This window comes from Tachysurus vachellii, chromosome 3, assembly GCF_030014155.1.
Source record: "Tachysurus vachellii isolate PV-2020 chromosome 3, HZAU_Pvac_v1, whole genome shotgun sequence".
In the NCBI taxonomy this organism is placed as follows: Eukaryota; Metazoa; Chordata; class Actinopteri; order Siluriformes; family Bagridae; genus Tachysurus; species Tachysurus vachellii.
The window spans coordinates 19,206,362-19,233,861 of record NC_083462.1 but is presented as its reverse complement, the minus strand read 5'-3'; the positions used below and the strand labels follow the sequence as shown (position 1 = coordinate 19,233,861).

At 39.0% G+C, this 27,500-nt stretch overlaps 2 protein-coding genes and 2 long non-coding RNA genes across 4 annotated transcripts in view; 2 read left to right on the top strand and 2 right to left on the bottom strand.

Moving 5' to 3' along the window:
• Positions 1-898, top strand: part of slc22a2 (solute carrier family 22 member 2) — a 9,202-nt gene extending 8,304 nt beyond the window's left edge. The window contains exons 10-11 of the mRNA XM_060866180.1: positions 297-396; positions 524-898. Of these exons, the coding sequence (XP_060722163.1) occupies positions 297-396; positions 524-611 (188 nt within the window). The 3' untranslated portion in view covers positions 612-898. The remainder of the gene's footprint in view (positions 1-296; positions 397-523) is intronic.
• A 1,164-nt stretch (positions 899-2,062) lies between these two features.
• On the bottom strand, positions 2,063-18,182 carry plg (plasminogen). Its single transcript, XM_060866179.1, has 19 exons — positions 18,062-18,182; positions 17,932-17,961; positions 16,677-16,800; positions 16,474-16,580; positions 15,680-15,794; positions 15,459-15,598; positions 13,785-13,905; positions 12,858-12,976; positions 12,609-12,771; positions 10,727-10,851; positions 10,446-10,602; positions 9,839-10,032; positions 9,174-9,334; positions 8,334-8,542; positions 8,179-8,253; positions 7,966-8,106; positions 7,267-7,373; positions 6,871-7,016; positions 2,063-2,367 (listed from the first exon to the last, which is right to left on the bottom strand). The coding sequence occupies exons 1-19, from the start codon at positions 18,108-18,110 to the stop codon at positions 2,203-2,205; spliced, it is 2,448 nt and encodes an 815-aa protein (XP_060722162.1). The 5' UTR covers positions 18,111-18,182; the 3' UTR covers positions 2,063-2,202.
• Positions 18,183-20,579: 2,397 nt separating this feature from the next.
• On the top strand, positions 20,580-22,183 carry LOC132842281 (uncharacterized). Its single transcript, XR_009648015.1, has 3 exons — positions 20,580-20,655; positions 20,764-21,204; positions 21,456-22,183. It is a non-coding gene; the product is annotated as an uncharacterized LOC132842281 (long non-coding RNA).
• A 4,622-nt stretch (positions 22,184-26,805) lies between these two features.
• LOC132842280 (uncharacterized) overlaps positions 26,806-27,500 on the bottom strand; it is a 2,538-nt gene continuing 1,843 nt past the window's right edge. The window contains exon 3 of the long non-coding RNA XR_009648014.1: positions 26,806-27,357. This is a non-coding gene — a long non-coding RNA (uncharacterized LOC132842280). The remainder of the gene's footprint in view (positions 27,358-27,500) is intronic.

Genomic DNA, 27,500 nt, shown 5'->3' with positions numbered 1-27,500 from the left:
TCGTGCACCCCACCTTTAAGCAACCAAGAGGCTCCCAGAGATCAGAGTCTTTATCATAGTCCTCTGGCATGTTAAACTTCTAACAGGATTCAAACGGCTCGCCATCTTTAAGGCATGTCCAAGCTTTTGTTGTTCTCTAAAATACTTTAAGTTTGTTGTTTCATTCTAAAATGAATTTAAATGATTGGATGGAACGTTTGTTCTCAGTTTAGTCGAGTGTCTGTGGTAGTATAGATGTAAAAAGGTACAGAGAAACCATACACAGTGTATTAGACAACTTCTGACAACTTCAACAGGAATCCTGGCATTGATTGCTGGTGGTTCAGTGCTCCTGCTTCCTGAAACCAGAGGTGCACCTCTTCCTGAGACCATTGATGACATTGAACACCCACACAAGTGAGTTTTATTCATTTATTGATTTATTTGTTGGTTTGTTTATATATTTATTTATATCCGAGTTATTCGAGCAGAATCACTGCCCTGACTTCACCTTATTGTTATATTTTGTCTCTTCTCGATGCAGAAACAAAGAGAACACAATGAAAAGTCATCAGCTAGAGAATCTGCTTCACCAAGATGTGACAAATAATAAAGAAACTACAACAGTCTGAGTGGAACTTTTTATTTTTTACCTCACACTCTGAGGTAACGTGTGGACTTAAATCTGGCTGGTTTGATGGACGCCTCACTGTTCAGTAGTGAAGAGCAGACCAGGACTGGATGTCTCAGCAATTATATCCTGTACACTAGAGGGCGCTGTTTAGAGAAAACTTTGTGGATCCTGTGGAACTGGTAAACAGATCTTCAAAGATTTTTTCAACAAATTTTATTTTGTCTGTTATATATAGTTTGTATTATTATTGTTAATATTATCATAATAAAAAAATGCCCAATTTGACACTGTGTTATTTGTATGATGAAGAAACTTCTCTGAATACTGACACACTAAATTTTTGGTTGATGTCAGTTAAATTTAAATGTTTCTGTAAAGGGGCACAAACATTTGCATTATTGATGCAACCTATCGAGCTTTCATATATAAACAAATGCACTTGAGTTTCAGTTTATAGACTATTGTGGCTGTCCATGGGCCTCATTTATCAATCTTTAAGAAAAAGTTAAAAAGGAAAAAAAAAACAGATTTCTAAAGTTTTAGCAGATTTTTCTTGTTCTTAGTTGGGTTATATGTTAATAAAGGGATAATCAGGTAATAAAAATATATTATAAATAATATATTTATTTATATATAGATAAATTATCAAGAAAGTTCACAGCACAGCTGATTTACGTTTAGCCCCACCCACAAATCTCCATAAAAGCAAAGCTATGTGTGTGCTAAATTTTCTAGTAATGCAGCTCAGCTACTGCAACTCACCTGCTGCTATAAACGCACACACACTTATTTTATATTGTGCCACAATTTATCATTGGTAATGGAAAATACACATTAACAAGTCTTCTCTTTAAGATCGTAAGGAGTAAAGCTGAGGATACGCTGTGTTTTTCTGACTAACAGGAATATTTTGAGCACCACATTTATTATGTAAACACTCCAGTAAAAGATTTCCAAAGCTTGCTATGCTAATAACTCTGTGTTGCGATTATTGTGTTGTCTGAAAATGCACAACGTGTAGTCAAAACTTATATCAATAAAATATATATATATATATATATATATATATATATATATACCATTCAGGAAACCCTCAGAGTTCATTATATGTAGCATTTGTTATATTATGCTCTTATGTCTGCAGCATCTATCAATAGCATTGAAGTGAGAAAACAGCAATACAACACCCACTGATAATGTCGTTACTGTGGCAACCAGAAGTAGGAACGCCTACAGATGACTTTGTTGTACAGAAACTGGTGAGTGTGAGAGAGTGAGTGAGTGAGTGTTTTTACGAGAGTGAGTGTGTTGGATCTGTAATGACACTTAAAGTAGTTTATTTCAGTGTATATACAGTGATGGATACAGTATCTCTGTTGATCAGTCAACTAAATTTTTGAAGAACTATTAGACATATATAGATATACCGTAAATCAATACTCCACAATCCAAGTTTTTCTTTTTTAATCTGTGCATATAAATTGCCATCTGTTAAAATTAGAGGCAATTAAAAATAAATCATTGTGTTCATTTCTGAGACTTTAAAATTAGTTCAGAAACAAAGAACCGTTGATTTACTTTGAAAGTTTTCAGGATTTGATTCCCGTCTGTTTTTCTATCCAGTCAGTGAACTTGGAGACGCGAGCGTACACACCAGGCTTCATGGCATTGGCACAGCCGAGACCCCATGATGTTACTCCCTGGAGAATGAAGGTGTTCTGACCATAACATACTAGGGGACCTCCACTGTCACCCTGAGAGAGAGAGAGAGAGAGAGAGAGAGAGAGAGAGAGAGGGTGAGTGAGTGAGTGAATATTAATGGGTGAGTGAGTGAGTGAGTGAAGGTGAGTGAGTGAGTAAATGAATGTGAGTGGGTGAGTGAGTGAGTGAGTGAAGGTGAGTGAGTGAGTAAATGAATGTGAGTGAGTGAAGGTGAGTGAGTGAGTAAATGAAGGTGAGTGAGTGAGTAAATGAATGTGAGTGAGTGAGTGAGTGTGAGTAAATGAATGTGAGTGAGTGAGTGAATATTAATGGGTGAGTGAGTGTTAGTCAGTGAGTGAGTGAGTGAGTGAAGGTGAGTGAGTGAGTAAATGAATGTGAGTGAGTGAGTGAGTAAATGAATGTGAGTGAGTGAGTGAATATTAATGGGTGAGTGAGTGTTAGTCAGTGAGTGAGTGAGTGAGTGAAGGTGAGTGAGTGAGTAAATGAATGTGATTGAGTAAGTGAGTGAGTGAAGGAGAGTGAGTGAATAAATGAATGTGAGTGAGTGAGTGAGTAAATGAATGTGAGTGAGTGAGTGAGTGAGTGAGTGAAGGTGAGTGAGTGAGTAAATGAATGTGAGTGAGTGAGTAAATGGATGTGAGTGAGTGAGTAAATATTAATGGGTGAGTGAGTGTTAGTCAGTGAGTGAGTGAGTGAGTGAAGGTGAGTGAGTGAGTAAATGAATGTGAGTGAGTGAAGGTGAGTGAGTAAATGAATGTGAGTGAGTGAGTAAATGAATGTGAGTGAGTGAGTGAATATTAATGGGTGAGTGAGTGTTAGTCAGTGAGTGAGTGAGTGAATGAGTGAGTGAAGGTGAGTGAGTGAGTAAATGAAGGTGAGTGAGTGAGTGAATATTAATGGGTGAGTGAGTGTTAGTCAGTGAGTGAGTGAGTGAATATTAATGGGTGAGTGAGTGAGTGAAGGTGAGTGAGTGAATGAGTGAAGGTGAGTGAGTGAGTGAGTGAAGGTGAGTGAGTGAGTGAAGGTGAGTGAGTGAGTAAATGAATGTGAGTGAGTGAGTGAGTGAGTGAGTGAGTAAGTGAATGTGAGTAAGTCAATGTAAGTGAATGTGAGTGAGTGAGTGAGTGAGTGAGTGAGTAAATGAATGTGAGTGAGTGGATGAGTGAATATTAATGGGTGAGTGAGTGTTAGTCAGTGAGTGAGTAAATGAATGTGAGTGAGTGAGTGAGTGAGTAAATGAATGTGAGTGAGTGAGTGAATATTAATGGGTGAGTGAGTGTTAGTCAGTGAGTGAGTGAGTGAGTAAAGGTGAGTGAGTGAGTAAATGAATGTGAGTGAGTGAGTAAGTGAGTGAGTGAGTGAGTGAGTGAAGGTGAGTGAGTGAGTAAATGAATGTGAGTGAGTGAGTGAAGGTGAGTGAGTGAGTAAATGAATGTGAGTGAGTGAGTGAGTGAAGGTGAGTGAGTGAGTAAATGAATGTGAGTGAGTGAGTGAAGGTGAGTGAGTGAGTAAATGAATGTGAGTGAGTGAGTGAAGGTGAGTGAGTGAGTAAATGAATGTGAGTGAGTGAGTAAATGAATGTGAGTGAGTGAGTGAATATTAATGGGTGAGTGAGTGTTAGTCAGTGAGTGAGTGAGTGAGTGAAGGTGAGTGAGTGAGTAAATGAATGTGAGTGAGTGAGTGAGTGAATATTAATGGGTGAGTGAGTGTTAGTCAGTGAGTGAGTGAGTGAGTGAGTGAAGGTGAGTGAGTGAATAAATGAATGAGTGAGTGAGTGAGTAAGTAAATGAATGTGAGTGAGGGTGAGTGAGTGAGTAAATGAATGTGAGTGAGTGAGTGAGTGAGTTAAGGTGAGTGAGTGAGTAAATGAATGTGAGTGAGTGAGTGAGTGAAGGTGAGTGAGTAAATGAGTGTGAGTGAGTGAGTAAATGAATGTGAGTGAGTGAGTGAGTGAGTTAAGGTGAGTGAGTGAGTAAATGAATGTGAGTGAGTGAGTAAATGAATGTGAGTGGGTGAGTGAGTGAGTGAGTGAAGGTGAGTGAGTGAGTAAATGAATGTGAGTGAGTGAGTGAAGGTGAGTGAGTGAGTAAATGAAGGTGAGTGAGTGAGTAAATGAATGTGAGTGAGTGAGTGAGTGTGAGTAAATGAATGTGAGTGAGTGAGTGAATATTAATGGGTGAGTGAGTGTTAGTCAGTGAGTGAGTGAGTGAGTGAAGGTGAGTGAGTGAGTAAATGAATGTGAGTGAGTGAGTGAAGGTGAGTGAGTGAGTAAATGAAGGTGAGTGAGTGAGTAAATGAATGTGAGTGAGTGAGTGAGTGTGAGTAAATGAATGTGAGTGAGTGAGTGAATATTAATGGGTGAGTGAGTGTTAGTCAGTGAGTGAGTGAGTGAGTGAAGGTGAGTGAGTGAGTAAATGAATGTGAGTGAGTGAGTGAGTAAATGAATGTGAGTGAGTGAGTGAATATTAATGGGTGAGTGAGTGTTAGTCAGTGAGTGAGTGAGTGAGTGAAGGTGAGTGAGTGAGTAAATGAATGTGATTGAGTAAGTGAGTATGTGAGTGAGTGAAGGAGAGTGAGTGAGTAAATGAATGTGAGTGAGTGAGTGAGTAAATGAATGTGAGTGAGTGAGTGAGTGAAGGTGAGTGAGTGAGTAAATGAATGTGAGTGAGTGAGTAAATGGATGTGAGTGAGTGAGTGAATATTAATGGGTGAGTGAGTGTTAGTCAGTGAGTGAGTGAGTGAGTGAAGGTGAGTGAGTGAGTAAATGAATGTGAGTGAGTGAAGGTGAGTGAGTAAATGTATGTGAGTGAGTGAGTAAATGAATGTGAGTGAGTGAGTGAGTGAATATTAATGGGTGAGTGAGTAATGATGTGAGTGAGTGAGTAAATGAATGTGAGTGAGTGAGTGAATATTAATGGGTGAGTGAGTGTTAGTCAGTGAGTGAGTGAGTGAGTGAAGGTGAGTGAGTGAATAAATGAATGAGTGAGTGAGTGAGTGAGTAAGTAAATGAATGTGAGTGAGTGAGTGAGGGTGAGTGAGTGAGTAAATGAATGTGAGTGAGTGAGTGAGTGAGTTAAGGTGAGTGAGTGAGTAAATGAATGTGAGTGAGTGAGTGAGTGAAGGTGAGTGAGTAAATGAGTGTGAGTGAGTGAGTAAATGAATGTGAGTGAGTGAGTGAGTGAGTGAGTTAAGGTGAGTGAGTGAGTAAATGAATGTGAGTGAGTGAGTGAGTGAAGGTGAGTGAGTAAATGAGTGTGAGTGAGTGAGTAAATGAAAGTGAGTGAGTGAGTGAGTGAGTTAAGGTGAGTGAGTGAGTAAATGAATGTGAGTGAGTGAGTGAGTGAAGGTGAGTGAGTAAATGAGTGTGAGTGAGTGAGTAAATGAATGTGAGTGAGTGAGTGAGTGAGTTAATGGGTGAGTGGAGTGTTAGTAAGTGAGTGAGTGAGTAAGTGAATGTGAGTGAGTGAGAGTGAAGTTGAGTGAGTGAGTTAAAGTTTGTGAGTGAGTGAGTGAGTGAGTTAAGGTGAGTGAGTGAGTAAATGAATGTGAGTGAGTGAGTGAGTGAAGGTGAGTGAGTAAATGAGTGTGAGTGAGTGAGTAAATGAATGTGAGTGAGTGAGTGAATATTAATGGGTGAGTGAGTGTTAGTCAGTGAGTGAGTGAGTAAATGAATGTGAGTGAGTGAGTGAATATTAATGGGTGAGTGAGTGTTAGTCAGTGAGTGAGTGAGTGAGTGAGTGAGTGAAGGTGAGTGAGTGAGTAAATTAATGTGAGTGAGTGAGTGAGTGAGTAAGTGATTGAGTGAGTGAGTAAATGAATGTGAGTGAGTGAGTGAGTAAATGAATGTGAGTGAGTGTTAGTGAGTGAATGTTAGTGAGTGAGTGTTAGTGAGTGAGTAAATGAATGTGAGTGAGTGAGTGAGTGAGTGAGTAAATGAATGTGAGTGAGTGTTAGTGAGTGAATGAGTGAGTAAATGAATGTGAGTGAGTGAGTGTTAGTGAGTGAGTGAGTGAGTGAGTAAATGAATGTGAGTGAGTGAATGTGAGTGAGTGAGTGAATGTGAGTGAGTGAGTGTTAGTGAGTGAGTGAGTGAGTAAATGAATGTGAGTGAGTGAATGTGAGTGAGTGAGTGTATTTTAGTTAGTGAGTGAGTGAGTAAATGAATGTGAGTGAGTGAATGTGAGTGAGTGAGTGAATGTGAGTGAGTGAGTGTATGTGAGTGAGTGAGTGTATGTTAGTGAGTGAGTGTATGTTAGTGAGTGAGTGAGTGAGTAAATGAATGTGAGTGAGTGAGTGAGTGAGTGAGTGTTAGTGAGTGAGTGAGTGAGTGAGTAAATGAATGTGAGTGAGTGAATGTGAGTGAGTGAGTGAATGTTAGTGAGTGAGTGTATGTTAGTGAGTGAGTGAGTGAGTAAATGAATGTGAGTGAGTGAATGTGAGTGAGTGAGTGTATGTTAGTGAGTGAGTGTAAACTATTACATTTTTGATGTATTAATTGAATTCATTTGATTCAGCATTTGGTTCAGTGTTGTTACCTGACAGCTATCAGTTCCTCCCTCTATGTTTCCTGCACACATCTCGTGGTCCTTCACTCTGTTGTTCAGGTATTCGGGACGATTACACACTTTGTTTTCTATAACTGGGAAACCCGTCTCCTTCAGAATGCCTTCTCCACCCGTTCCTGTTAAACACGCCACACCACGAGAGGGAGATATTGAGTCCGGATTGTATACACTTTGTGTGTGTGTGCGTGTGTGCGTGTGTGCGTGTGTGCGTGTGTGCGTGCGTGCGTGTGTGCGTGCGTGCGTGTGTGCGTGTGTGTGTGAGTCCGGATTGTGTACATTTGACAATCAGGTCCTGAAGAATCTTCTCACATGGAGGTTGTGTGGGTGTGGGTGAGGGTGTGGGTGTGTGTGTATTCTGTCCCATACCTTGGGTTTCTCCCCAGCCTGTAACATAGCACTCTGTCCCACTGGGTACGATGTAATCTTTTTGAGGCAAACACACCTTAGACACTTTATCATTTAAAATAGCTGGCCTGTATTGAGGGAAAAAAGTCTTTGTGGTTTGGTTCACTGAACAATATATATAGTAAGGACGTAAAATTTTCTCAAAAATTACTGGCACCCTTTATAAAAATATACAAAAATCATATGCATAGTAAAATCTTTTAAAAGTTTTGTTATTGTTACCCTGATTGTACTTAAGTGCTATTTTCAGCTGCTAATTTATTTCATATTCATTTCACATTCATGTGCAGAAAGCAGATACTGTAATGTTGTGTTTTGTTTGTGCTCAAAGACCAGAAAGAGTCTTTGTGTGCAACCAGATTAGACATACATACATACATACAGACAGACAGACAGACAGACAGAGACATACTCTCAGCCTGACAGACAGACATTCAGATGGTCAGACAGACAGTTGGATAGACAGACAGAAAACCAGATAGACAGAAAATCAGACTGGCAGAAAGTTAGAAAAGATTGACAGTCACTAATACAGACAACCAGATATTTCGTGTGCTGTTTTTCTCTTTCTAGGATACTTATTTTTTCTCATTTCTCTGAAGGGTGCTAATACTTTTGGATCATCACCACTAAACAAATGCTGCAGAAAAATGTCCTGACCTATCCAGCTTGAGTAAAGCGATATCTGTTCCTGGTGGCCCCTTTATAATATTGTCCAGGTTACGGATCTGTTTGGAGGCCTCAGTTGCACGTTCTGTATGGATTCCCATGTATACTTTGTAGGCAGACGGTCTGTTAGATCTGCAGAATAAGCATCAGTATGTCAGCATCAGGACCAGATGTTGTCAAGACTACATTCTCACTGTAACTCACCTTTCGAGGCAGTGAGCTGCTGTAAGGACCCACTGGGCATCAATTAAAGTTCCTCCACAGAAGTGCAGGCCGGTGCTGTAACACACAGTCACAGTCAGCAGAGTGCAGACACAGATGTAGAAGATAATCTCTGTAATGTGTTTCGAGATTCTTACGTGGTCCTGAGACTGATCTGCCAAGGCCAAGAGTGAGGTTTAGAGGTGCATCCTCCGACAATCCGGCCAAAGCAGCGCCTGGGTTTTGCTACAGGCTGTCCGCATTTTGTTTCTGCGCAGTCTCGAACATTACAGTAGTCCCATTTCTTTGCCGTATTCATCGTGTAACACCAAGGTCCGTTCGTGTCACCGTCAGGATTTCTGCAATTCTAGTCATTAAAAAAAATGTGAAATTATTTGGATCAGTTTATCACCTGACATTAACATATCATATAAGTTTTTCTAAAGGTTTATTCAAAGAAGCATCAGCTGCCATCAAGCCTGTTTTATCGAGTTGATTTAACACCTCTGTTAATCATGCAGACGTTCGTAGACATTCGTCATCATAGCTTTGTCGTTTGATATTTTAGTGGAGACCTGCATTTGAATTTAAAAAAATCCTTTTTAAAAAGTTTACTTTGGGGTTAGAAATACATATACATGATTCTGACACTACATTTTCCATGATGTTGACGTAGGTATTCATAAAAAAAAGTTAAGCATAACTTTAGAACTGACTCTACGTGAAATGTGTATATGCTACTGACAGTCAAAATTCAGTCAATGCAGTCTTATAGTTTATCCCATGCTGGAGTAAGCCTTCATAAGTATTATATTATATTACCCTTATATTTGGGTTATAAAGCCTCATTAAGGATACAATGATACAGAAACTGGTATGGGGTAGGAGTAAAAAAAAAAACATATTGATTCATTCTTTAGAAGTATTCTGTTCTACATCTAATTATTATATAGTAACCAGTAAAGTCTTGCCACAGCATCTAAGGCTCTATGACCTACATTAGACTCCAGACCCTTCCCAGGGTGCGTCATATCATTAAAGTTGGTCATGTGGGGCGTTGTTGCACTCCATGCTTGGCAGGTTACTCCTTCTGCAGTAATCGATATCGAACCTCGATAATCTTCTCCGATGCCGATCTTGCAATCTTCATTTTCTTTTTCTTAAATTCACAAGCATTGTTACAAAAGTCAAAGCAGATAATAAAGCTTCAAAGTTTGTGCACCAAAAAATAAAGACAACAAATGTATTTAATAGCCACAATGAAAAATGCTACATTTTTAAATGTGTACGATGTAATTATCATCGGATAATTCCAACCCATTAGCTAGGACTCCCAGCTACCAGCTTCCTCCAGGCCATGTTAAGCCTTAATAACATTTTGAATCTTGTTCTTTAAAACACACATAGGAAAGCATTACCTGCCCTTTTCCACACACAATGCATGAACTCACAGGTTGGCTAGTGTCACTGTGATTGACAGGGGAGAGAGAGTAATGCCCTCCCATCCAAAGTGCACAAATATTTTCCCTCTTGATCTCTTGACAGTTGTGGAATCGTTGGGATTTGATGTCTTGGACACATTCAAATCTCAACAATTGACAGATTGAACAAGGAGGGATGAAACTGTATGGTTTCACATATGTTTGGTTTCATGAAGACAGACCTGTGGGTTTTATAGAAGGAGGAGCCTGTTGTATGACGATCGGGGGAGGACGCACACCCTGATTGGTCTGAGTTGGAGGAATGCTACCACAGCGCTCTATCTTACAGTACTCCCAGCGTACAGTGGGGTCAGTGGTGTAGCACCATGGAGCCCTGTCACCATCAGGGTTCCTGCACAGGTTTCTTCTCAAGTCTCTGTGTGAGGAAAGAGATTGGGAGCTTAAGACAACAACGAAGTCGCCAGGCCCTCAAATCACATGCCTCGTCTGAACCCGCTGAAGGCTTTTGTTATGAAATTTCACTTATAACGTCTTGAAATTTATTTGTAATAAAACTGTAAAAGAAGGCTAATAGGTTTGCCCAGAAAACATTGGGAATGCAAATTTTTGAGTGTTTTTTTTAAACCCTTTTAGGTTCTGAGTAGGACCCAATAGAAGTAGTAGTAGTAGTTTTCTTCTAAATAGAACCTTTTTTACCTAAACCTTTAACACAACTCAAAAAGATCAAGATGTTTCTAAGAATATTGACAACAAAATGTTCTTCAAAAAAATGGTTCTTCATTGAATGGTTTTAAGCTTTTCACAACTTTACAACATCCTTTGCCTTACCCATTGGGGAATTGCTGTGGTGTCTTTGAATGTTTATGAGGGTTCATAGAGCTCCAAGACTGACACTTCTTCCCAGTGATGGTCTCTGACATGACCCCACGGTATGAGCTGCCGTTTCCTGTGTAACAGTCCTCAGCTGGAGCAATAACTGGTTCATCTATAAAGACATGTACATTGTATAAATGATATTCAAATAGTAACACAGTCACTGTGTGTATAAAAGATGTGTGATGATTAATAGCAGGAGAATTAAGTGAATCCTGGCTGTATGGAAAGCCGACCTGGGTGTGGCTCAGCACCACAGCTCGATATATTGCAGTACTCCCAGCGGGTTTCAGGGTCGGTGGTGTAACACCAGGGGCTCCTCTCGTTGTCAGGGTTTCTGCAGTAGTTATTGTCCAGATCTCTGCAATAAACAAGATTAAATTGTTCCATGTATTGTACAATGCCTTTTTTTAGGCTGGTTCCCCAGTTGTGGTGATTCACCAAAACTGAATTTAAAGAAAACCATCATTTAACCAGAGATGGTTAAATGGGTAAATGATGGTTTTCTTCAGTATTTCTTTGATGCATCTCTCTTGAAGGTTGAAATTAATAAGCTTTTTTTATTTGAGAAATACACAAAATGTTCAGAACTGAGCAGCTCGGTTCAGCTCTGGAGGAACATGCCAATGGCAAAAAGGCTTCCATGGTGTGACAATAATGTTGTATACTTTACCACTCTAAAAGTTAAGTCCTAAAGCTTTCAATAATTCGTTGTACAATCTGACTGATTTCTGTATCAGTGAGATTTTAGAGTAATTCAATAGACAATTTCACAAGCGTGTTCTAGTCGGAGACCTTTTCGTGAATTGAAAGCATTCTTTTTTCGATAAAGGAATCCAGCAGAATATTAAACCAAGACAGGTTTATATTTTTGCTGTTTATTTCTGAGGAGAAAAGTGTTCCTCAAGGGCTTGTCGGATGGTTAAGCGTTCTGGCTTTCTAAGAAAAATTAATCTCACAACATTTTTTCACATTTCTTGAACTGTGGCAGTGAAGCCTACATGAAAAGGCTTTAAAGCCTGTAGACACCCCACTGCTTTAACTCCAGTAAAATCAGGCTCCTATGGGCTTCTATGGAAAATTGGAAGAAAGCTTAATGCTGCTTGGATAATAGACTTTTGATATGGCTTTTTGGGTCCCACTCAGGTGCACGGCTTCACTGGGTCCCCTCAGAAATTATTAAAACAATAAGGATATTTCTTTTGTCTTTTTCCCTGTGTTTTGCATTTTGGATCTTTGTCTTGGTGCTGATGAAGTTCCTCCTTATTACCTTGTATCCATTTCTCTGTAAAACTTTGTAAAATTTAATCTTCACCAATTCATTCTGAGTTACACCATCAATAAAGATTAGTGAGAATGTTCCAGAAGTGGCCACGCAAGTCTAAGCTCTTGGTGACACTACCACCACCGTGTTTCAGAGTTGAACTCATTTATTTTGATCATAATTAGTTCTTTTCTTTCTCCACAAATTGTATTTTTCTTCACCGCACTCTCGATGTTTCTGTCAACAGCCCCTGTTGTTTATCTTGACTGGACTGTTCCATGTCTGATATGGTTGGTACAACAGTAGTTTCTTTGTTCCAAATTGTTGTATTAGCTTTGCCTAATTCTTTCTGACTATAAAAAAATCTCTGGCGTTGTGTTGGTTTGTCCTTTTTTAACAGCAAATACAATCTTCGCAGGTGAAAACCAGAGCTCAGTCCAATTGTAGACATTCAGTTACACACCTGAGCAACAAGAAACACCTGATCAAAATGGGTGGATGGCCTTGCAGTTCCCATATTTTTTGAGTGAAATGTAAATTAACATTTTTTGGACAGCGCGCTCTTGGTTTGTCCCACCTGAACAGATGGTTTCTCTGTCGGTTAAGAAGATCTGAACTAGAAAACCTGAATATCCAACTGCTAATTCCTTAATAAATGTTTGGATGGGTAACAATCTGAAAGGGGGTTGTTTATCGAAGCAGTTTTTCAACTATTACCCTAGAAAGACCAAAAAAGCATAGGCATTCTGTTTTAACCAGATTTCTTTGTATCTTAATAATTATGTGATTTCTAACCATATCCTAATCAACGACTTGTTATTTATGCTTGTAGGTGATTACACACAGATCCTCACTTGCACGGGTAGTTCTCTGGTGTTCTTGAATGCTTCTGAGGAAACTGAGATGACCATGATTGGCAAGTTTTCCCTGATTTGGTCACAGCAAGAGTGCCTCTGTAAGAGTTCCCGTCTCCTGTAATACAGGTGACCTCTGGTGCAGTGGTTGGAGGCTGGGTCGCTGTAGGGTAAGAAAAAAAAGACATGCATTGAATGTGTACAGTTTAGTGAAACCATATGCTCTCTGGAAATATTAAAGGAGTTTACTGCAGCGAGGGATCAAGCAGAAATCCCAGCGTTTGGATGGATTTGTAGTGAAACACCAAGGTCTGGGTTCTCCATCTGGATTTCTGCAGTAGTTCTCCTCCAAGTACTTCTCAGGAAAACTACACACACACACACACAAATATACACATCCGAAATTATTTCTCTCATACCTTGCTTCACCTAGGTGAACCTTTAGCTTCTTGAAAATCTCATGCACAGCGTTTTTTGAATGCAGTTTTAAACTGCACAACAGTTTCCTTTTTTTTAAGCGGTTGTTGTCTTTCTTGTGGTTGGATGTTCCTTCTCCTTGGCAATGTTTTGTCCATTTTTAATTGCCTTTTAGTTATAAAGGATGATTTAGCTATGTGCTGTGATGGCTATGCTGGACTCGACACTGAACATTACCCATTAGCTCCAGCATGTCTGTAACATGTCCCAGTCACTCATCTCTTCTGTTACCACTAATTTCCTCCCAGCGATTGAAAGGTTGTGCTCTTGAACCCCATGTACACCAAGCTGCACGTGCTGGGCCCCTGTCCAAGGCCCACAACCAACAATTGCGAGGTTATATAAAATATAAGTCTCTCTGGATAAAAGTGTTTGTCAAATGCTCTAAATGTAAATGTAGCTCTTCTTTACCAAGTCTTTTAAGCTTTTGTTGTCGTCAAGTTTTTTCCTTCTACTTTTTCCTCGTCCTTCGTTTATGGCTTTTTGTTATTTGTTTTGCAATTAATCAAATAAACCCTGCACTTTCGCACATTTAGCTTTTACATTCTAAGAACTGTTATCACATGAAACGATCCATGAGAATTAGTGGTTTTTCCATTGCATTTCCATTGAAATATTTTCCATCACATTGTCACCAGGAACCAAAAACAGTTATGAAAATATCATGCACTAAATACGCAGACAGAATAAAAGTCTTACACATTGGGATTGTATCCATGATTATGGGGTTTCTGGGAGTCCCATTGTTGGCAGGTGAATCCTCCCTCAGTGATGGAGATCTTCCCTCTGTAGTTTTCTCCACTACAGTACATGCATTCTTCTGTAGACCACGAGAGAGCATCGAAATAATACTAATACTACTACTACTAATAATAATAATAATAGTGATAATAATAATAATAATAATAATAATAATAATAATAATCTTTACTCAGATTTTTTGCTTAAAAATGATCATGCAAGGTATCAGTCTATGCATTAAATCAACGTTAATACAACATTCTAGTACAGTATAGTATAGACTGCTTATTAACATATCGAATGTCCACTTAAATGCTAGATAAGCTATGTTTTTGGATTGTTCTCAGTCTGACTGTATTGCCCTTAAAGGTGGGGTCTCCGTTGTTTGAAAGCCAACGTTGACATTTGAATTCGCCAAAATAAACATGCCCCTAACCCAAATGGGTCCCACCCCTGTTTTAATAGCTCCACCCCACACATACACCAGACAAGTATAACCCAAGTATAACCCAGACAACTATTTTAGCAGAACCTGCTGGGGCAGCTGACCGAGGGGATATTTTTATCAGTAAATGAACTCAATGAGTAATACTATGGTAATACAAATGTGTTTTTGTAGTACTGTGTGTTGTACCGTGAAAGGTTTAGCTCCGTTTCACGCGGAAGACATTCAGTTCTCTCCAGCGCTGATCCTATATTAACACGGGTCCTACTTCTTGCCTTATCGTAAGCCTTTCTTCACTTTCTTTCTTTGTTTTTATCCTCCATGTCAATGTTAAAACCACTTTCTGCTAATGTCACACACTCTCTCAGCCCATATTGACAAGACGCGCCCCTTTCTGCTCATTGGCTACACGTTAGTTTTGTTTTTGTTTTGTTTGGCTGTCCAACGCAGTTTTCTGAAGCATTTCTCAAACAACAGAGACCCCACCTTTAATGCAGCATTTGCTTTTACTTTGATCAGGGACTCAAACTGAAACAGCGACTCTGAAGGTGTAGTCAGTTTCACTGCCAGCCAGCTTGAGGGATCGGGACGTCTGCAAGGCTAAAGAATGATGTTTGAAAGATGCGTTTAAATGGTTTGCAGCTGACCAGAGCAATGGTCAGAAAGGTACAGTTAAGTCTGGATCCATCACACAATTGGTCTCGAGATAACGAGAAAATTAAGTCGTGTTAATGAGAAAACAAGATAGAAAAAATTAATAATATAACAACTCTAATATAAGGCTTTTCACACTGCGGTCTAGTCTGAGACGGAGCATGATTTATCAATAATGTGAAAGCTGTCATGTGGAACAGGAAGTACACTGTGGTACACTGATAGTATAACAGTACCAAAATAAAAAATATATATATGGTGGGTCGATATGATTGTTTTGATTTTGATTGTCAATATGATGTAAGATGCACGAAGTCGAAATCCAACGATTCTGAAACCTAGACCAAGGCTGCTGAAGGAATCAAATCACCTCTGTCTTATCATGTCTCGGATTGCACTGGATTTGTTTGCACATCTGATCGCCTGTGTATTGACCCTGATTGTGTTTCTGACTTCTGACCTGGTTTTAGATTGTGTGTATGACTCTGATTGCGTCTTTAAGCCTCCTGCGTATGTGTCGTCTGCATTCGTACCACTGCAGCTGGGAATGGAACAGTGCTCCCATCTCTTATTTATGTCTGTGGTGTAGCACCAGGGGCCCTGACTGTCTCCGTCTGGGTTTCGACAGTAATTGGACTCCAGGTCAGCTTTCGGGTGCGTCTTGGGCGAGATGCTGGGAGGACAGTAGAGTTATCTTTAAAAGGTCAATCATAATCTGTTATGGTACAAATATTATGACTTCAGTAACACATACTTTGGCTTGTGAGGGAACAGAGCTTCCCAGCGCTGACACAGTTTTCCTGATTTTGTCCTGCTTTGTGTCCCTCTGTAGTCGCTACCGACGCCGTTCAAACAATCGAGTAAATAACCTGAAAAGAGGTGCTTTTGACTCAAAAATCAGTTGGTTTATAACAATAACAATCTCACAACCATACATTAGATTCAATGTGTTTAATCAATACTACAGTGTATCTTAGAAAATGTGTAAAGTACTTAAGTACCAATTCAGTTCAGGATATTTTAGCATTTTTTTACAGGACACTGCGAATTGGAAATGGACTTATTTTCCTCTGTTGATAATCTTACACTGAATTTTAGTGGTTGAGAATAAACACCTTCAGATTTTAGATCTTTCTGAACAAACACTTAAAGCATCTCAGAGAGCAGAAATGGGTTTGATATCAACATTTAATTTGAAGATGTAAACATTTGTCTGGAAATTTTTCAGAGATGTCTCTATGAATATATACAGTATGACTCCTACTCCATATAGCTAGATAGAAAATCCTGAGTGTCAACTTTCATATGAGCTTCATATTAACCCTCAGTATGGCGTGAGATGTGACAAAGACGTTCAATGATCAACATGGACACAACAAAATAGGAGCAAACTCCATTTTTAACTCTATAAAAAAGAGACCGGAACGAGTCATTAGTTTATTACCAATTACAAAAAAAAACAATCATTATTATGATTAAAATTATTTATTATTTAAATTAAGAGTTTTAAGGACTCCGTCTTATCAGCCATCTCGCTTCACAACTTACGTTTCTTTTCAAACAGAGCTGTACTCGTTCTCCGATACACCTGCTCTGTCTTAGAGTTAGCTGGAATTGTAAAACATTCCTGATCTTTCTCGATGAAAACAAAAGATCTGAAATAGAGAAATGACAGATGGTACAGTTTTGGTCATCAGCCTGATGTGTGTGTGCGTGTGTGTGCTGTAAAACTAAGAGTGTCTGAGTCTCACCTGCATGTGAACAGTGTTTCTACATCACACTTTAGTGCACATTCCTCCACCTTTGCTGTAATGTACGCTCTTTTTTGCAACGTGAAAATCCAAGCGCCATCTGTTTTAACGTACGAATCTAAATCTGTGAACGAAGACAAAAAGACATGACGAGTTAACACCACAGCAAAGACGCTAGGAAGACTTATCTAAATGCTTCATCAAATTGGCTTAACTGACTAGAAACAGTGACAAATACAGTCAGGTGCAAAAGTTTGCACACCCTAGCATGAAGTATTAATTTTAGAGGCTTAATGTTTTTGACACACATCTTTATTTTGTCTTTGCAAAGGCAAAAAAAATCAATCCATCGATCTCTTTTCTGTAGCTCTTTTTCTTCACAGGGTCATGAGGAACCTGGAGTCTATTCCAAGGGAGTCGGGGCACAAGGCAAAGGACACCCTGGATTGGGTGCCAACTCGTCTCGAGCGTTGGGTCCTGTTGCGCAGCAGCACAAATAAATTGTCCACCTCTTTACTCATTTTCTCAAAACTTCCACAGCATTGATTTCAGTTGAAGGTGCAGATTCCAGGTTAAACAGCTTAATATCCAAGCAGCCAATAATCATGTTGATACAGATAGAGGAAATGCATCATCTCACTCAGTGATTGGTCTTGGTATCTGTGGTAACATGCATATCCAGTGAGCAGATGTTCTGCAGATGTTTGGTTCGAGCTGACAGGAAGGTTTCTGTTACTCACATAACTCTGTCTAACCGTGATGATCAGAAAAGCAGTTCAAAACACAAAGCATGTCAAACCTTAAAGAGGATGTGTACAAGAACCAAAATCATGTCCAGATGCTGTTAGTCAGGAACAGAGATTTGATACTTGACTTAAATATCCGATTAATAACTGATCTCATAGTCACCGTGTGAATCACTCATGTGTAGTAGCGAATTATGACGTAACAATTTTAGGGTCAGGCTGAAAATGTGTTCTGTGTCTAAAAAATCTAAATAACTCCTTATGTCTTAAAAAAAAAACGCTAAACTTTTTCTACATTCGGAAATCAGAAGATATTTGGACAGATGTGGTGCATCGTGAATGGATCTATTGTATTATAAACTTCATTAAACCTGAACAGGCTAAACAAATACAGAGCAGTTTAAGGAAGGAAACACCTAGAAACCTAGAAATCATGATCATGCAGATATATTAACTGTGAGGGTGTATTTCTGGACAGCGGATCTCGATAAGTATGATTATGATCATACCTGCACTCTGCGTCTGGACTTGAAAGAGACCTGGAAGAAAAAAAAATTAACCACAAAGTTTACAAATATCAAGTGAAAGAATTACATTTATTTTGATACATTTTATTACTCTATTTATCCACATTCTCACCTGCATAAAGGAAAAACCCAAAAAGCAGAGTCGTTTTGTGAGCATCCATGCTGTAACACTAACACACACTGATTTCAGAGCAGCTTTTTTACTCGTAGGCCATGTCAATAAGACAAATAATCATCGGTCAATCATTTTCTTAACAAGGGCATAGAACAGAGTTCATGTTGTGTTTACTGGACCTCCGTTTACTGTCTGTGATCACTTTTTATCGTTCGCTTGTATAATCTCTTCTGTGAACATCTTTTCACAGATTGTTGTTTTTTTTCTTCGTATAATTATCACATCATTTGATTTTGTTTTTCATTTAGAACAACCAGTGTCATTTTTCCAACACCGCCTCATTTGGTTTCTTAATAGATCCTTTCATAGTATAATATCATAGAAAGGAATTTTTTATAAAATGAAACAAAACAAAACAAACGCAGTCGTTAAAAAATACGAATATTACTAAGCAGAATATGATATGAAGCTATCATTTAAACTTTATAGGTTTTTAAAACTACATTTCCAGCTCTGAGTCTCAAATCAATAAGTTAATAATTAACCGTTATCCAAACTTAATTCATCAAACATCCAAGTTTTCGCAAGTTTGAGCACAATGTACAAATAAAGCTGGAGACAAACAAATTCCAGCACTAGTGAAGAAATTTAAAAGCTCTCATTTTTAATGATTTTAATTAGAATTCGGACCTCTTCTTTGAAGGGAATTGATTCAATCCAGAAGATATTCTGTTTAACCCTTTGTACCAGTACAATGGTAGTTTTTAGGTCCATTTCTGGGACATTTTTGATCGGTTTTTAAGAAACAGATGATTTTCTGTCTGTGAGTCTGATCTAAAATGATTTAGGAGACGTATGTTTTTCCCTCTGTTGATCACCTCACACCTTTAGTTGTAAAGATAACATCATTAAATTTGAAAGACTTGGAGCATCACAGAGAGAAGAAATGGGTTTGAAATCATTTGAAGATACAAAACGAATTTACTTTGAAGATACAAACAAATCCTTTCGAACACTACAAATTCTGAAATTCCTTAGTGTCTACTTCCATATGAGCTTCGTATTAACCACCACTGTGGAGCGAGACATGGCAAAAATGTTCAGTGCTGTTTATTTTCACACAAATGTTTTATGTTCAAAGTAAATGGTGGAAAAAATAGATGAAAATAAATATCTTGAAACTACAGTTGATATAAAAAGTTTACAGGCCCCTGATAAAATGCCAGGTTTGTAAAAAAAAAAAAAATGAGACCAAGATACTGTAAATCATTTCAGGACTTTTTCCACCTTTAATGTGACTTATAACCTCACTCACTCACTCACTCACTCACTCACTCATTTTCTACCGCTTATCCGAACTACCTCGGGTCACAGGGAGCCTGTGCCTATCTCAGGCGTCATTGGGCATCAAGTCAGGATACACCCTGGACGGAGTGCCAACCCATCACAGGGCGCACACACACTCCCGGAGGAAACCCCCGAGGTACGGGGAGAACATGCAAACTCCACACACACTAGGCGGAGGCAGGAATCGAACCCCCAACCCTGGAGGTGTGAGGCAAATGTGCTAACCACTAAGCCACCGTGCCCCCCCTGACTTATAACCTGTACAACTCAATTACAGTTTTTCTCAATCGATTTGGTACATTTCTCCAAACTCAGGTAACAGCTCTCAAAGCAGTTAACACAGTGATCAGTACACTTTGTAATTGTCCTAAACAGATAGTAAATTCTCCTTCATTTCATACAAATCACAAATCACAAATCAAAAGCATAATTTTCTCAAAACACTGTGCACAAAAATCTCTAATTTTATCACAGCAGTTCATACAGCCAACCACATCTTTAATATATCAGGAAAAAACATTTGTAACTTTTTCATTGTTCTTCACAAAGATCACAAGCATTTTTGTACCATTTTCAAAACACAATAAACAAAACTCTGTGAATTGTACAATAGTCAGTTGCACACCTTGTGTCTTCAATTAACGCCAAATTGTTATCTGATGAGTTAGTAATCCACTCAACACAGAAAAAGACAATTTCCTAATTGTTCACACAGCTGTCTTACGTAATTACAACAACTACAAAAGGGGAAGAGAAGAGGAACAAAGAAGACAAATGAGGAGATACAGTAAGACAAAAAAAAAAAGAAGTATGAGCAGTGGAAACAGAAGAGGTTTAAGAGTGAGAGGTGGTGGCCAGGGTAGAGGGAGAAGAGGAAGAGGAGATAGAGAAAGATGAGATAGAGAAAGAAGAGCTGAAGATGTCGGAGGAAGAGCGAGAAGAGCTGAGGATGTAGGAAGAGGACAAGAGTTTGAAGAGATGGATAGATTGGACGGCAATGGTATAGTGGAAAGAGAAAATATAAGAGGTGGACAGGGAGGAAGAGGAGGGCAAAGATCAAGAGGAGGGAGGAGAGGTAGAATGAGGGTAGGGTACACGCGTGTTTCAAATGAAATCAGAGCCTCACTTATTGACCATGTCATAAATCATGGTCTCTCACTGAGAGAAGCTGGCCAGAGAGTTCAGCCCAATATAAACAGATCCACAGTGGCATCAATTATCTGTGCATTTCAGAGGGAAAACCGGTAAGTAACTATATCATTCTACTTTTACAATGAGAGTCCATGTAGTCTTGTTTTACATAGGTCTAGATCTCTACAGTAAATGTTCCTGCTTGTCCAAACCTTTTTCAGAATTGAAGTTAGAGAACGAATGAGAGTGTGTGTGCCCTGCGATGGGTTGGCACTCCGTCCAGGGTGTATCCTGCCTTGATGCCCGATGACGCCTGAGATAGGCACAGGCTCCCCATGACCCAAGGTAGTTCGGATAAGCGGTAGAAAATGAATGAATGAATGAAGTTAGAGAACATTCAGGTGGACGAACAAGACTTTTTTCAGTTGAACAAGAGCATGCCATTGTTGACATGGTGGTCCAGAACAACACCCTCCGCCTCAAAAGAAATTCAGCAAAGAATAACACAGGACAATCAACTGTTCCACAATATCCACCAATGCAGTCGCTCCACAATTGACCGTGTTCTAAGAAGAAATGCTATCTGAATGAAGCAAGTATACAAAATGCCCTTTGAGAGGAACTCCATTAGAGTGAAGGAGTTGAGATTCCAGTTTGTTCAAGTATGTGCAACCCAATTGCTGCAATTTTACTGTCAACTCAAATATATATTTTTCCTGAATTTTAAGTATGTGTCCATAAACTATTCCATGCTGCTATATGTGAAAAGATTTAGGCATATCTATCTATACTGCTGCTTCAAAGTGTGAACTCAAACTTCAGCAACAATTTCACAGTAGTATTGACTGCAATCAATGCCATTACTGTAAAACACAAATTTACTATATTTTACCTTGTGTTCTTTTTACTCTAGAGAATCTTGGAGTTGGATAGCAGTGCAACTCATTATGAGCACCTGTATATTGATGAAGCAGGCTTCAATCTTCAAAAAAAAGGAGAAGAGGGAGAAATGTGATTGGCCATCGTGCTACAGTCAATGTCCCTGGACAACGAGGAGGCAACATCACTCTCTGTGCAGCAATTTCTACAACTGTTGTTGTGGCACACAATGCTGTCTTGGGACCATACAACACAGCATGGCTCCTATATTTTTAAACCTCCTCAATGAAATCCTCTTTCCGCAGGGTGATCAGGAGCAAATGGTGCGGAATTTTGTAGTTGTTTGGGACAATGTCCAATTCCACCATTCAGCACTAGTGCGAGAGTGGTTTGAGAATCACCCACAATTCAGGATGGTGTTTCTTCCACCATATTCTCCTTTCCTGAATCCAACTGAGGAATTCTTCTCCTCTTGGAGATGGAAAGTACATGATCGCAACCCTTACAACCAAGTAAGTCTTCTTCAAGCGATGGAAGAGGCCTGTGGAGATATTGGGGCACAAGCATGTCAAGGTTGGATACAGCATTCAAGGTGTTTTTTCCCACGATGCATGACTCGTTAAAATATTTTCTGTGATGTTGATGAAATTCTCTGGCCAGATGTAATTGAGAGGCATGATCAATAAAATAATTGATTCAATGAATGCAGTACATTTATCACTTAATTTTTTATTTACCTATGTACTTATTTGCATTATTTATTTATATATATATATATATATATATATATATATATATATATATATATATATATATATATATGACAACTTATTGTTGTACACCTGAACTCCTCAAAGAACTTAATGAAAATATGTATTTTCATTTATTTCTTTGTGTATCTTCAGCTGAATTTGTTATAAAATCAACAGAGAACACACTTTTAGTTTTTATGTTAATATTGAATTTTAATAAATGCATTACTAGAATAAAATGCTGTGTTTCATTGTGCAGTGAATACTTAACGGTTTCGCCAGCATAAGAGTGTGTTTAGTTTGCTGTGTTAACTGTTTTGAGAGCTGTTACCTGAGTTTGGAGAAATGTACCAAATCGATTGAGAAAAACTGTAAAAAACAAACTGGAATCTTTTAGGGAGGTGAATAAAAAATGTGGTAGCAGTCAGTCTTTTTGGGAATGTGAGTCTATCAGAATGGCACTTTAATGTGAACTTCAACTTATTCTGGTGAAACCAATCTTTTGTTGATTTTAAATGTAGGGTTTGGGTTCCTCTTCATCTTAATCTTTCTAGCAGAAGCCTGAAGGTTTTGGTGGCTGTGGTGTTCTTTATTGATGTGCAGTGTTGTTTTTGCTCCAAACATTCCTTTTGGAATTATGACAAAATGTTCAACTTTGGTTTCATCAGACCATAACACATTTTCCCACATGCTTTTGGGAGACTTAAAATGTGTGTGTGTGTGTGTGTGTGGTTAATTGAGCCAAGCTTGGATGTTTTTCTTTGTATGAGATGGTTTCTGGGGGGCACGGTGGCTTAGTGGTTAGCACGTTCGCCTCACACCTCCAGGGTTGGGGGTTCGATTCCCGCCTCTGCCTTGTGTGTGTGGAGTTTGCATGTTTTCCCCGTGCCTTGGGGGTTTCCTCCGGGTGCTCTGGTTTCCTCCCCCGGTCCAAAGACATGCATGGTAGGTTGATTGGCATCTCTGGAAAATTGTCCATAGTGTGTAATTGAGTGAGTGAATGAGAGTGTGTGTGTGCCCTGCGATGGGTTGGTACTCCATCCAGGGTGTATCCTGCCTTGATGCCCGATGACGCCTGAGATAGGCACAGGCTCCCCGTGACCCGAGGTAGTTCGGATAAGCGGTAGAAGATGAATGAATGAATGAATGAATGAATGAATGTAAGAAATAAAATGTATTGAAAATCACACGTACTTAATAAAAACATCAGACGTACAAACAAATAAACTGCGCATGATAACTGAAATTAATTAATTGTATAAAATAAATTAATCATATGAAAAATACACGTTAAAAAAGTGAAGAACGAATGCGTGAAAAGAATTTAATTGTGGGGGAAAAAATAAAAAGTGAAAATTGAGAGAAAAATTACATTTAAAAAAATGTAACAATGTTCTCCACATGTAAAAATAAATAAATCACGTTTTAAAAACTTTTACAAATTAAACAAAACAAAAGCAACATTTATGGGGGAAACATGAAAAAAAATACTAAGGCTAAAATAAAGTAAAAAAAAAAAAGAATTCAAACTTTCGACAGGTGTGTGAATGTCATTTCTTTTGTGTAAGAGCTGTTTTGAGCTCCTTATTAGTGTCTTTGTTGGAAGGCGGATAAAAGAACAGGATAGTTGAGTAAAGTGTGAGTAAGGAAGCAGTGTTTATAACGCCTCAGCGTCCTCAACATCTAGTGTTTACAGTTACTATAACTACTGAACACCGTCAGCGTCCCAGTCGAGACAGAGACGGAGAAGGAGAAACACATTTCTCTAATTCACTCTTCATTAAAGAAAGCAGAGAGGGTAGGTGTGTGTGTGTGTGTGTGTGTGTGTGTGTGTGTGTGTGTACAGTATGTTGTGGTTTTATAGTCATATAAACTTCAGGGCTGTCAAGTGTCACGCATTGAGAGTAACAGTCACGCATTTGGGTATTTTGTCACATTCTCCCGCCACACGCTGTATTTGTCACGCAGAAAAACTTTTTGACTATTTATCATATATTTAAAATGCCGCAGCACCCAAAATGTATCTGTCCGCACCGCTGTCTCTATGGAACCGGGCAGGAGTCAAGCGTGTCTCAGTTCTTAGTTGAGCCTGACACTTATCAGCCAATCAAAAAAAAAGAGGCTACACAATAGCCAATCAGAAAATAGCACTATCTGGGTAAGATTTAACGCAACAACCAATGAAAAAAAAACACAACATTCATTAGAGAGGGTATTTTCGATGGTCGGATTGAACATGAAACAGCGTGTCTCTGGACGGGACATTGTCCTCAATCATGACCCTAAAAATTGCTGGGCTTGAGCCGAACTGTTTTAAATGGGAGCAACATTACAAATGATAAAGGAGTCCAAAAAGACAACAAAAACTTACAATAAACAACACCAGTCATATTCTCTCTCTCTCTCTCTCTCTCTCTCTCTCTCTCTCTCTCTCTCTGTACCCCCTCTCTCCCCCCTCTCTTCCCCTCTGTGTGTGTGTGTCCCCCCACACACACACACACACACCAGGGCTCTCAAGTTTTGAAGACAGGCAAGAGTGACATATTTTAAATCTGGCCACCCCCCCCCCCCCCCCCAAAAAAAAAAAAAAATTAAAAAAAAGAAAAGAAAAAGAAAAAAAGAAAAACTTATGGTATAAAACATTCCAAAACTTAATATTTGAATTAAACAAAACATATTAAATGTAGTGCTGGTGGTTAGTAGCCTTATTTTTCTGAGATTTAATTACACAGAATTTGATAAATTCATTATTTTCTAAAATGTCATAAAGCCGGGGCCCCCTGGCACCATCTCAGTGCCCCCAGTTTGAGAACCAGTTTGAGTGACAGTCACTCTCAATGCGTGACACTTGAGAGCCCTGAGCTTAACATCACGAGAATGTGTGATGCTGAACAATTAGTTGGATATCAACAATCACCTGTTTCAACAATCAAGCTGTTATTTAATGCTGTGTGCTGAATTTATCTAATCATGTAACAGCAAATGTGCAAATAATAACTATACCCCATGGTTTACGTGTACAGTGTGAAACGTCAGACTATGATTATCCAAGATATGTGTGTTTGAGACAACATTAATCAAGCAAAATGTTTTAACCTATATATCACTATCCTAGTTTTACAAATTGTTGGTACATTAACAGATTAAAAGTTGAGGACTATCTTGGTTAAGCACAAAGAAATAAGGTATATTCAGAAGTTGATCTGGATAAATGAAATGTAATAAACTTTTAAAGCACAGACATCATGTATATGAAGTAGCATGTAGCCTCCATTAGCTCATGATCTTAATAATGTTTCATTCCTGATGCTGTGCAAAAAACATCTAAATAATGATAATATGGGGGCACGGTGGCTTAGTGGTTAGCACGTTCGCCTCACACCTCCAGGGTTGGGGGTTCGATTCCCGCCTCCGCCTTGTGTGTGGAGTTTGCATGTTCTCCCCGTGCCTCGGGGGTTTCCTCCGTGTACTCCGGTTTCCTCCCCCGGTCCAAAGACATGCATGGTAGGTTGATTGGCATCTCTGGAAAATTGTCCCTAGTGTGTGATTGCGTGAATGAATGAGAGTGTGTATGTGCCCTGCGATGGGTTGGCACTCCGTCCAGGGTGTATCCTGCCTTGATGCCCGATGACGCCTGAGATAGTCACAGGCTCCCCATGACCCGTGGTAGTTCGGATAAGCGGTAGAAAATGAGTGAGAGAGAGAGTAATGATAATATTAAATGCTCTAAATTTGCTAAATAATCAGCCACATGAAAGAACGTCTCAACAGTTCTTGCTAATGCTAAATCCGTGCTAACTCTATTCTAACTCTATGGCCATCCTAGGACCTAGAGAACTTTAGCAGTTCATTTCATTTTATTGCAAATGAGAAAAAAGAAAAGACCAAAAACCACATCATACGTTTACCATTTCACCTTCCAGTAAATATTAAAATAATAAATAATTCTCTTCATATTATATAATACATGGATTTGTTTACATGCCACCATTCACTATCTCTGAATGAACTGTTGCTATAGAAACTATAATTAGCTATAACAAGTGCATTAATATAAAGCAGTGATTTGCAGCTGCGCTCATGTCAGAGCTGCTGTTATAGAAAATAAATTAAATATATCACAGGATAGTTTCAGAAGCTAAACTGGTAAAGGTAGATGATCTAGAATTACACTTTTACTGCATATAAAATCTCAGTTTTGCTCATTAACGTTAGTGTTGTCTCTTAAAGACAAAAGAAGAGCTGTTTTTATAGCAGCTTATCAGAAGAGGAGAGACGTGACTCAGCCACTCCTGGGACCAGATTCTGTGGTATTTATTTATTCTAATGTAAATACCAGAATGTATTTAGAATGTATTAATATACCAGAAATGTCTGCAGTTTTATTAAAAGAGTTAAAGAGTTTTTCTTATTCATTTGGAGAAAAATATCACACATCTCTGCAAATAGTACAGGACAAAAGATAAAAAGACAGTACAGGACAAAAGACAGTGCAAACAAAAAATACAAGACAATACACAAAAGTAGCACCAACCAGTGTACATACTGTATGTTCTATATTGCATGTGCATAAATACTGGAATTGTAATGTATTGTGCAAAGAGCAAAAACAGTGTGATATGATGGTGCTGTATACATGGATGTATATTGGAAGAGTGTGTATTTGGTGTAGGTCAGTGCAGTTTATACAGTTGATGTGTGTGTGTGTGTGTGTGTGTGTGTGTGTGTGTTGTGCTCAGTACAGTTCAGTTCAGTTATTGAGGAGGCTGTTGGCTTGTGAAAAGAAACTGTTACACAGTCTGGTCGTGAGGGCCCGAATGCTTTGGTACCTTTTTCCAAAAGGCAGGAGGGTGAAGAGTGTGTGTGAGGGGTGTGTGAGGTCCACAATGCTGTTGGCTTTGCGGATGCAGCGTGTGGTGTAAGTGTCCATGATAGAGGGAAGAGAGACTCCAATGATCTTCTCAGCTGTCCTCACTATCCGCTGCAGGGTCTTGCGATGGTGCAGTTCCCAAACCAGACAGTGATGCAGCTGCTCAGAATGCTCTCAATGGTACCTCTGTAGAATGTAGTCAGGATGTGGTCTGAGTAGCCGAGGTGGGGGCGGGGCTCCACACGGTACGCACCAGGAATATTTGAGTAAACAAGATCCAGCATGTTTTCCCCTCTTGTTGCCAAGTCCACCTACTGATGGAATTTAGGGAGCAATAATTTTAGATTTGCATGATTGGATGACAATAAAAGCTTCTTGAATTGACTTGAAATCTCTGGCGATGATAAACAGTCTGTCAGTGTGAACATTCTGCAGATCGCTAATAGCCCCATAGAGT

What these genes read in the sequence shown, in the direction of transcription:
- plg (XM_060866179.1), bottom strand. Translation starts at nt 18,110, where the DNA reads ATGGATGCTCACAAAACGACTCTGCTTTTTGGGTTTTTCCTTTATGCA. An exon ending in CATGGATACAATCCCAATGT is followed by an intron (nt 12,977 to 13,784) that starts GTAAGACTTTTA and finishes GTGTGTGTGTAG; the next exon opens with TTTTCCTGAGAAGTACTTGG. An exon ending in CCACAGCAATTCCCCAATGG is followed by an intron (nt 10,033 to 10,445) that starts GTAAGGCAAAGG and finishes TTCCTCACACAG; the next exon opens with AGACTTGAGAAGAAACCTGT.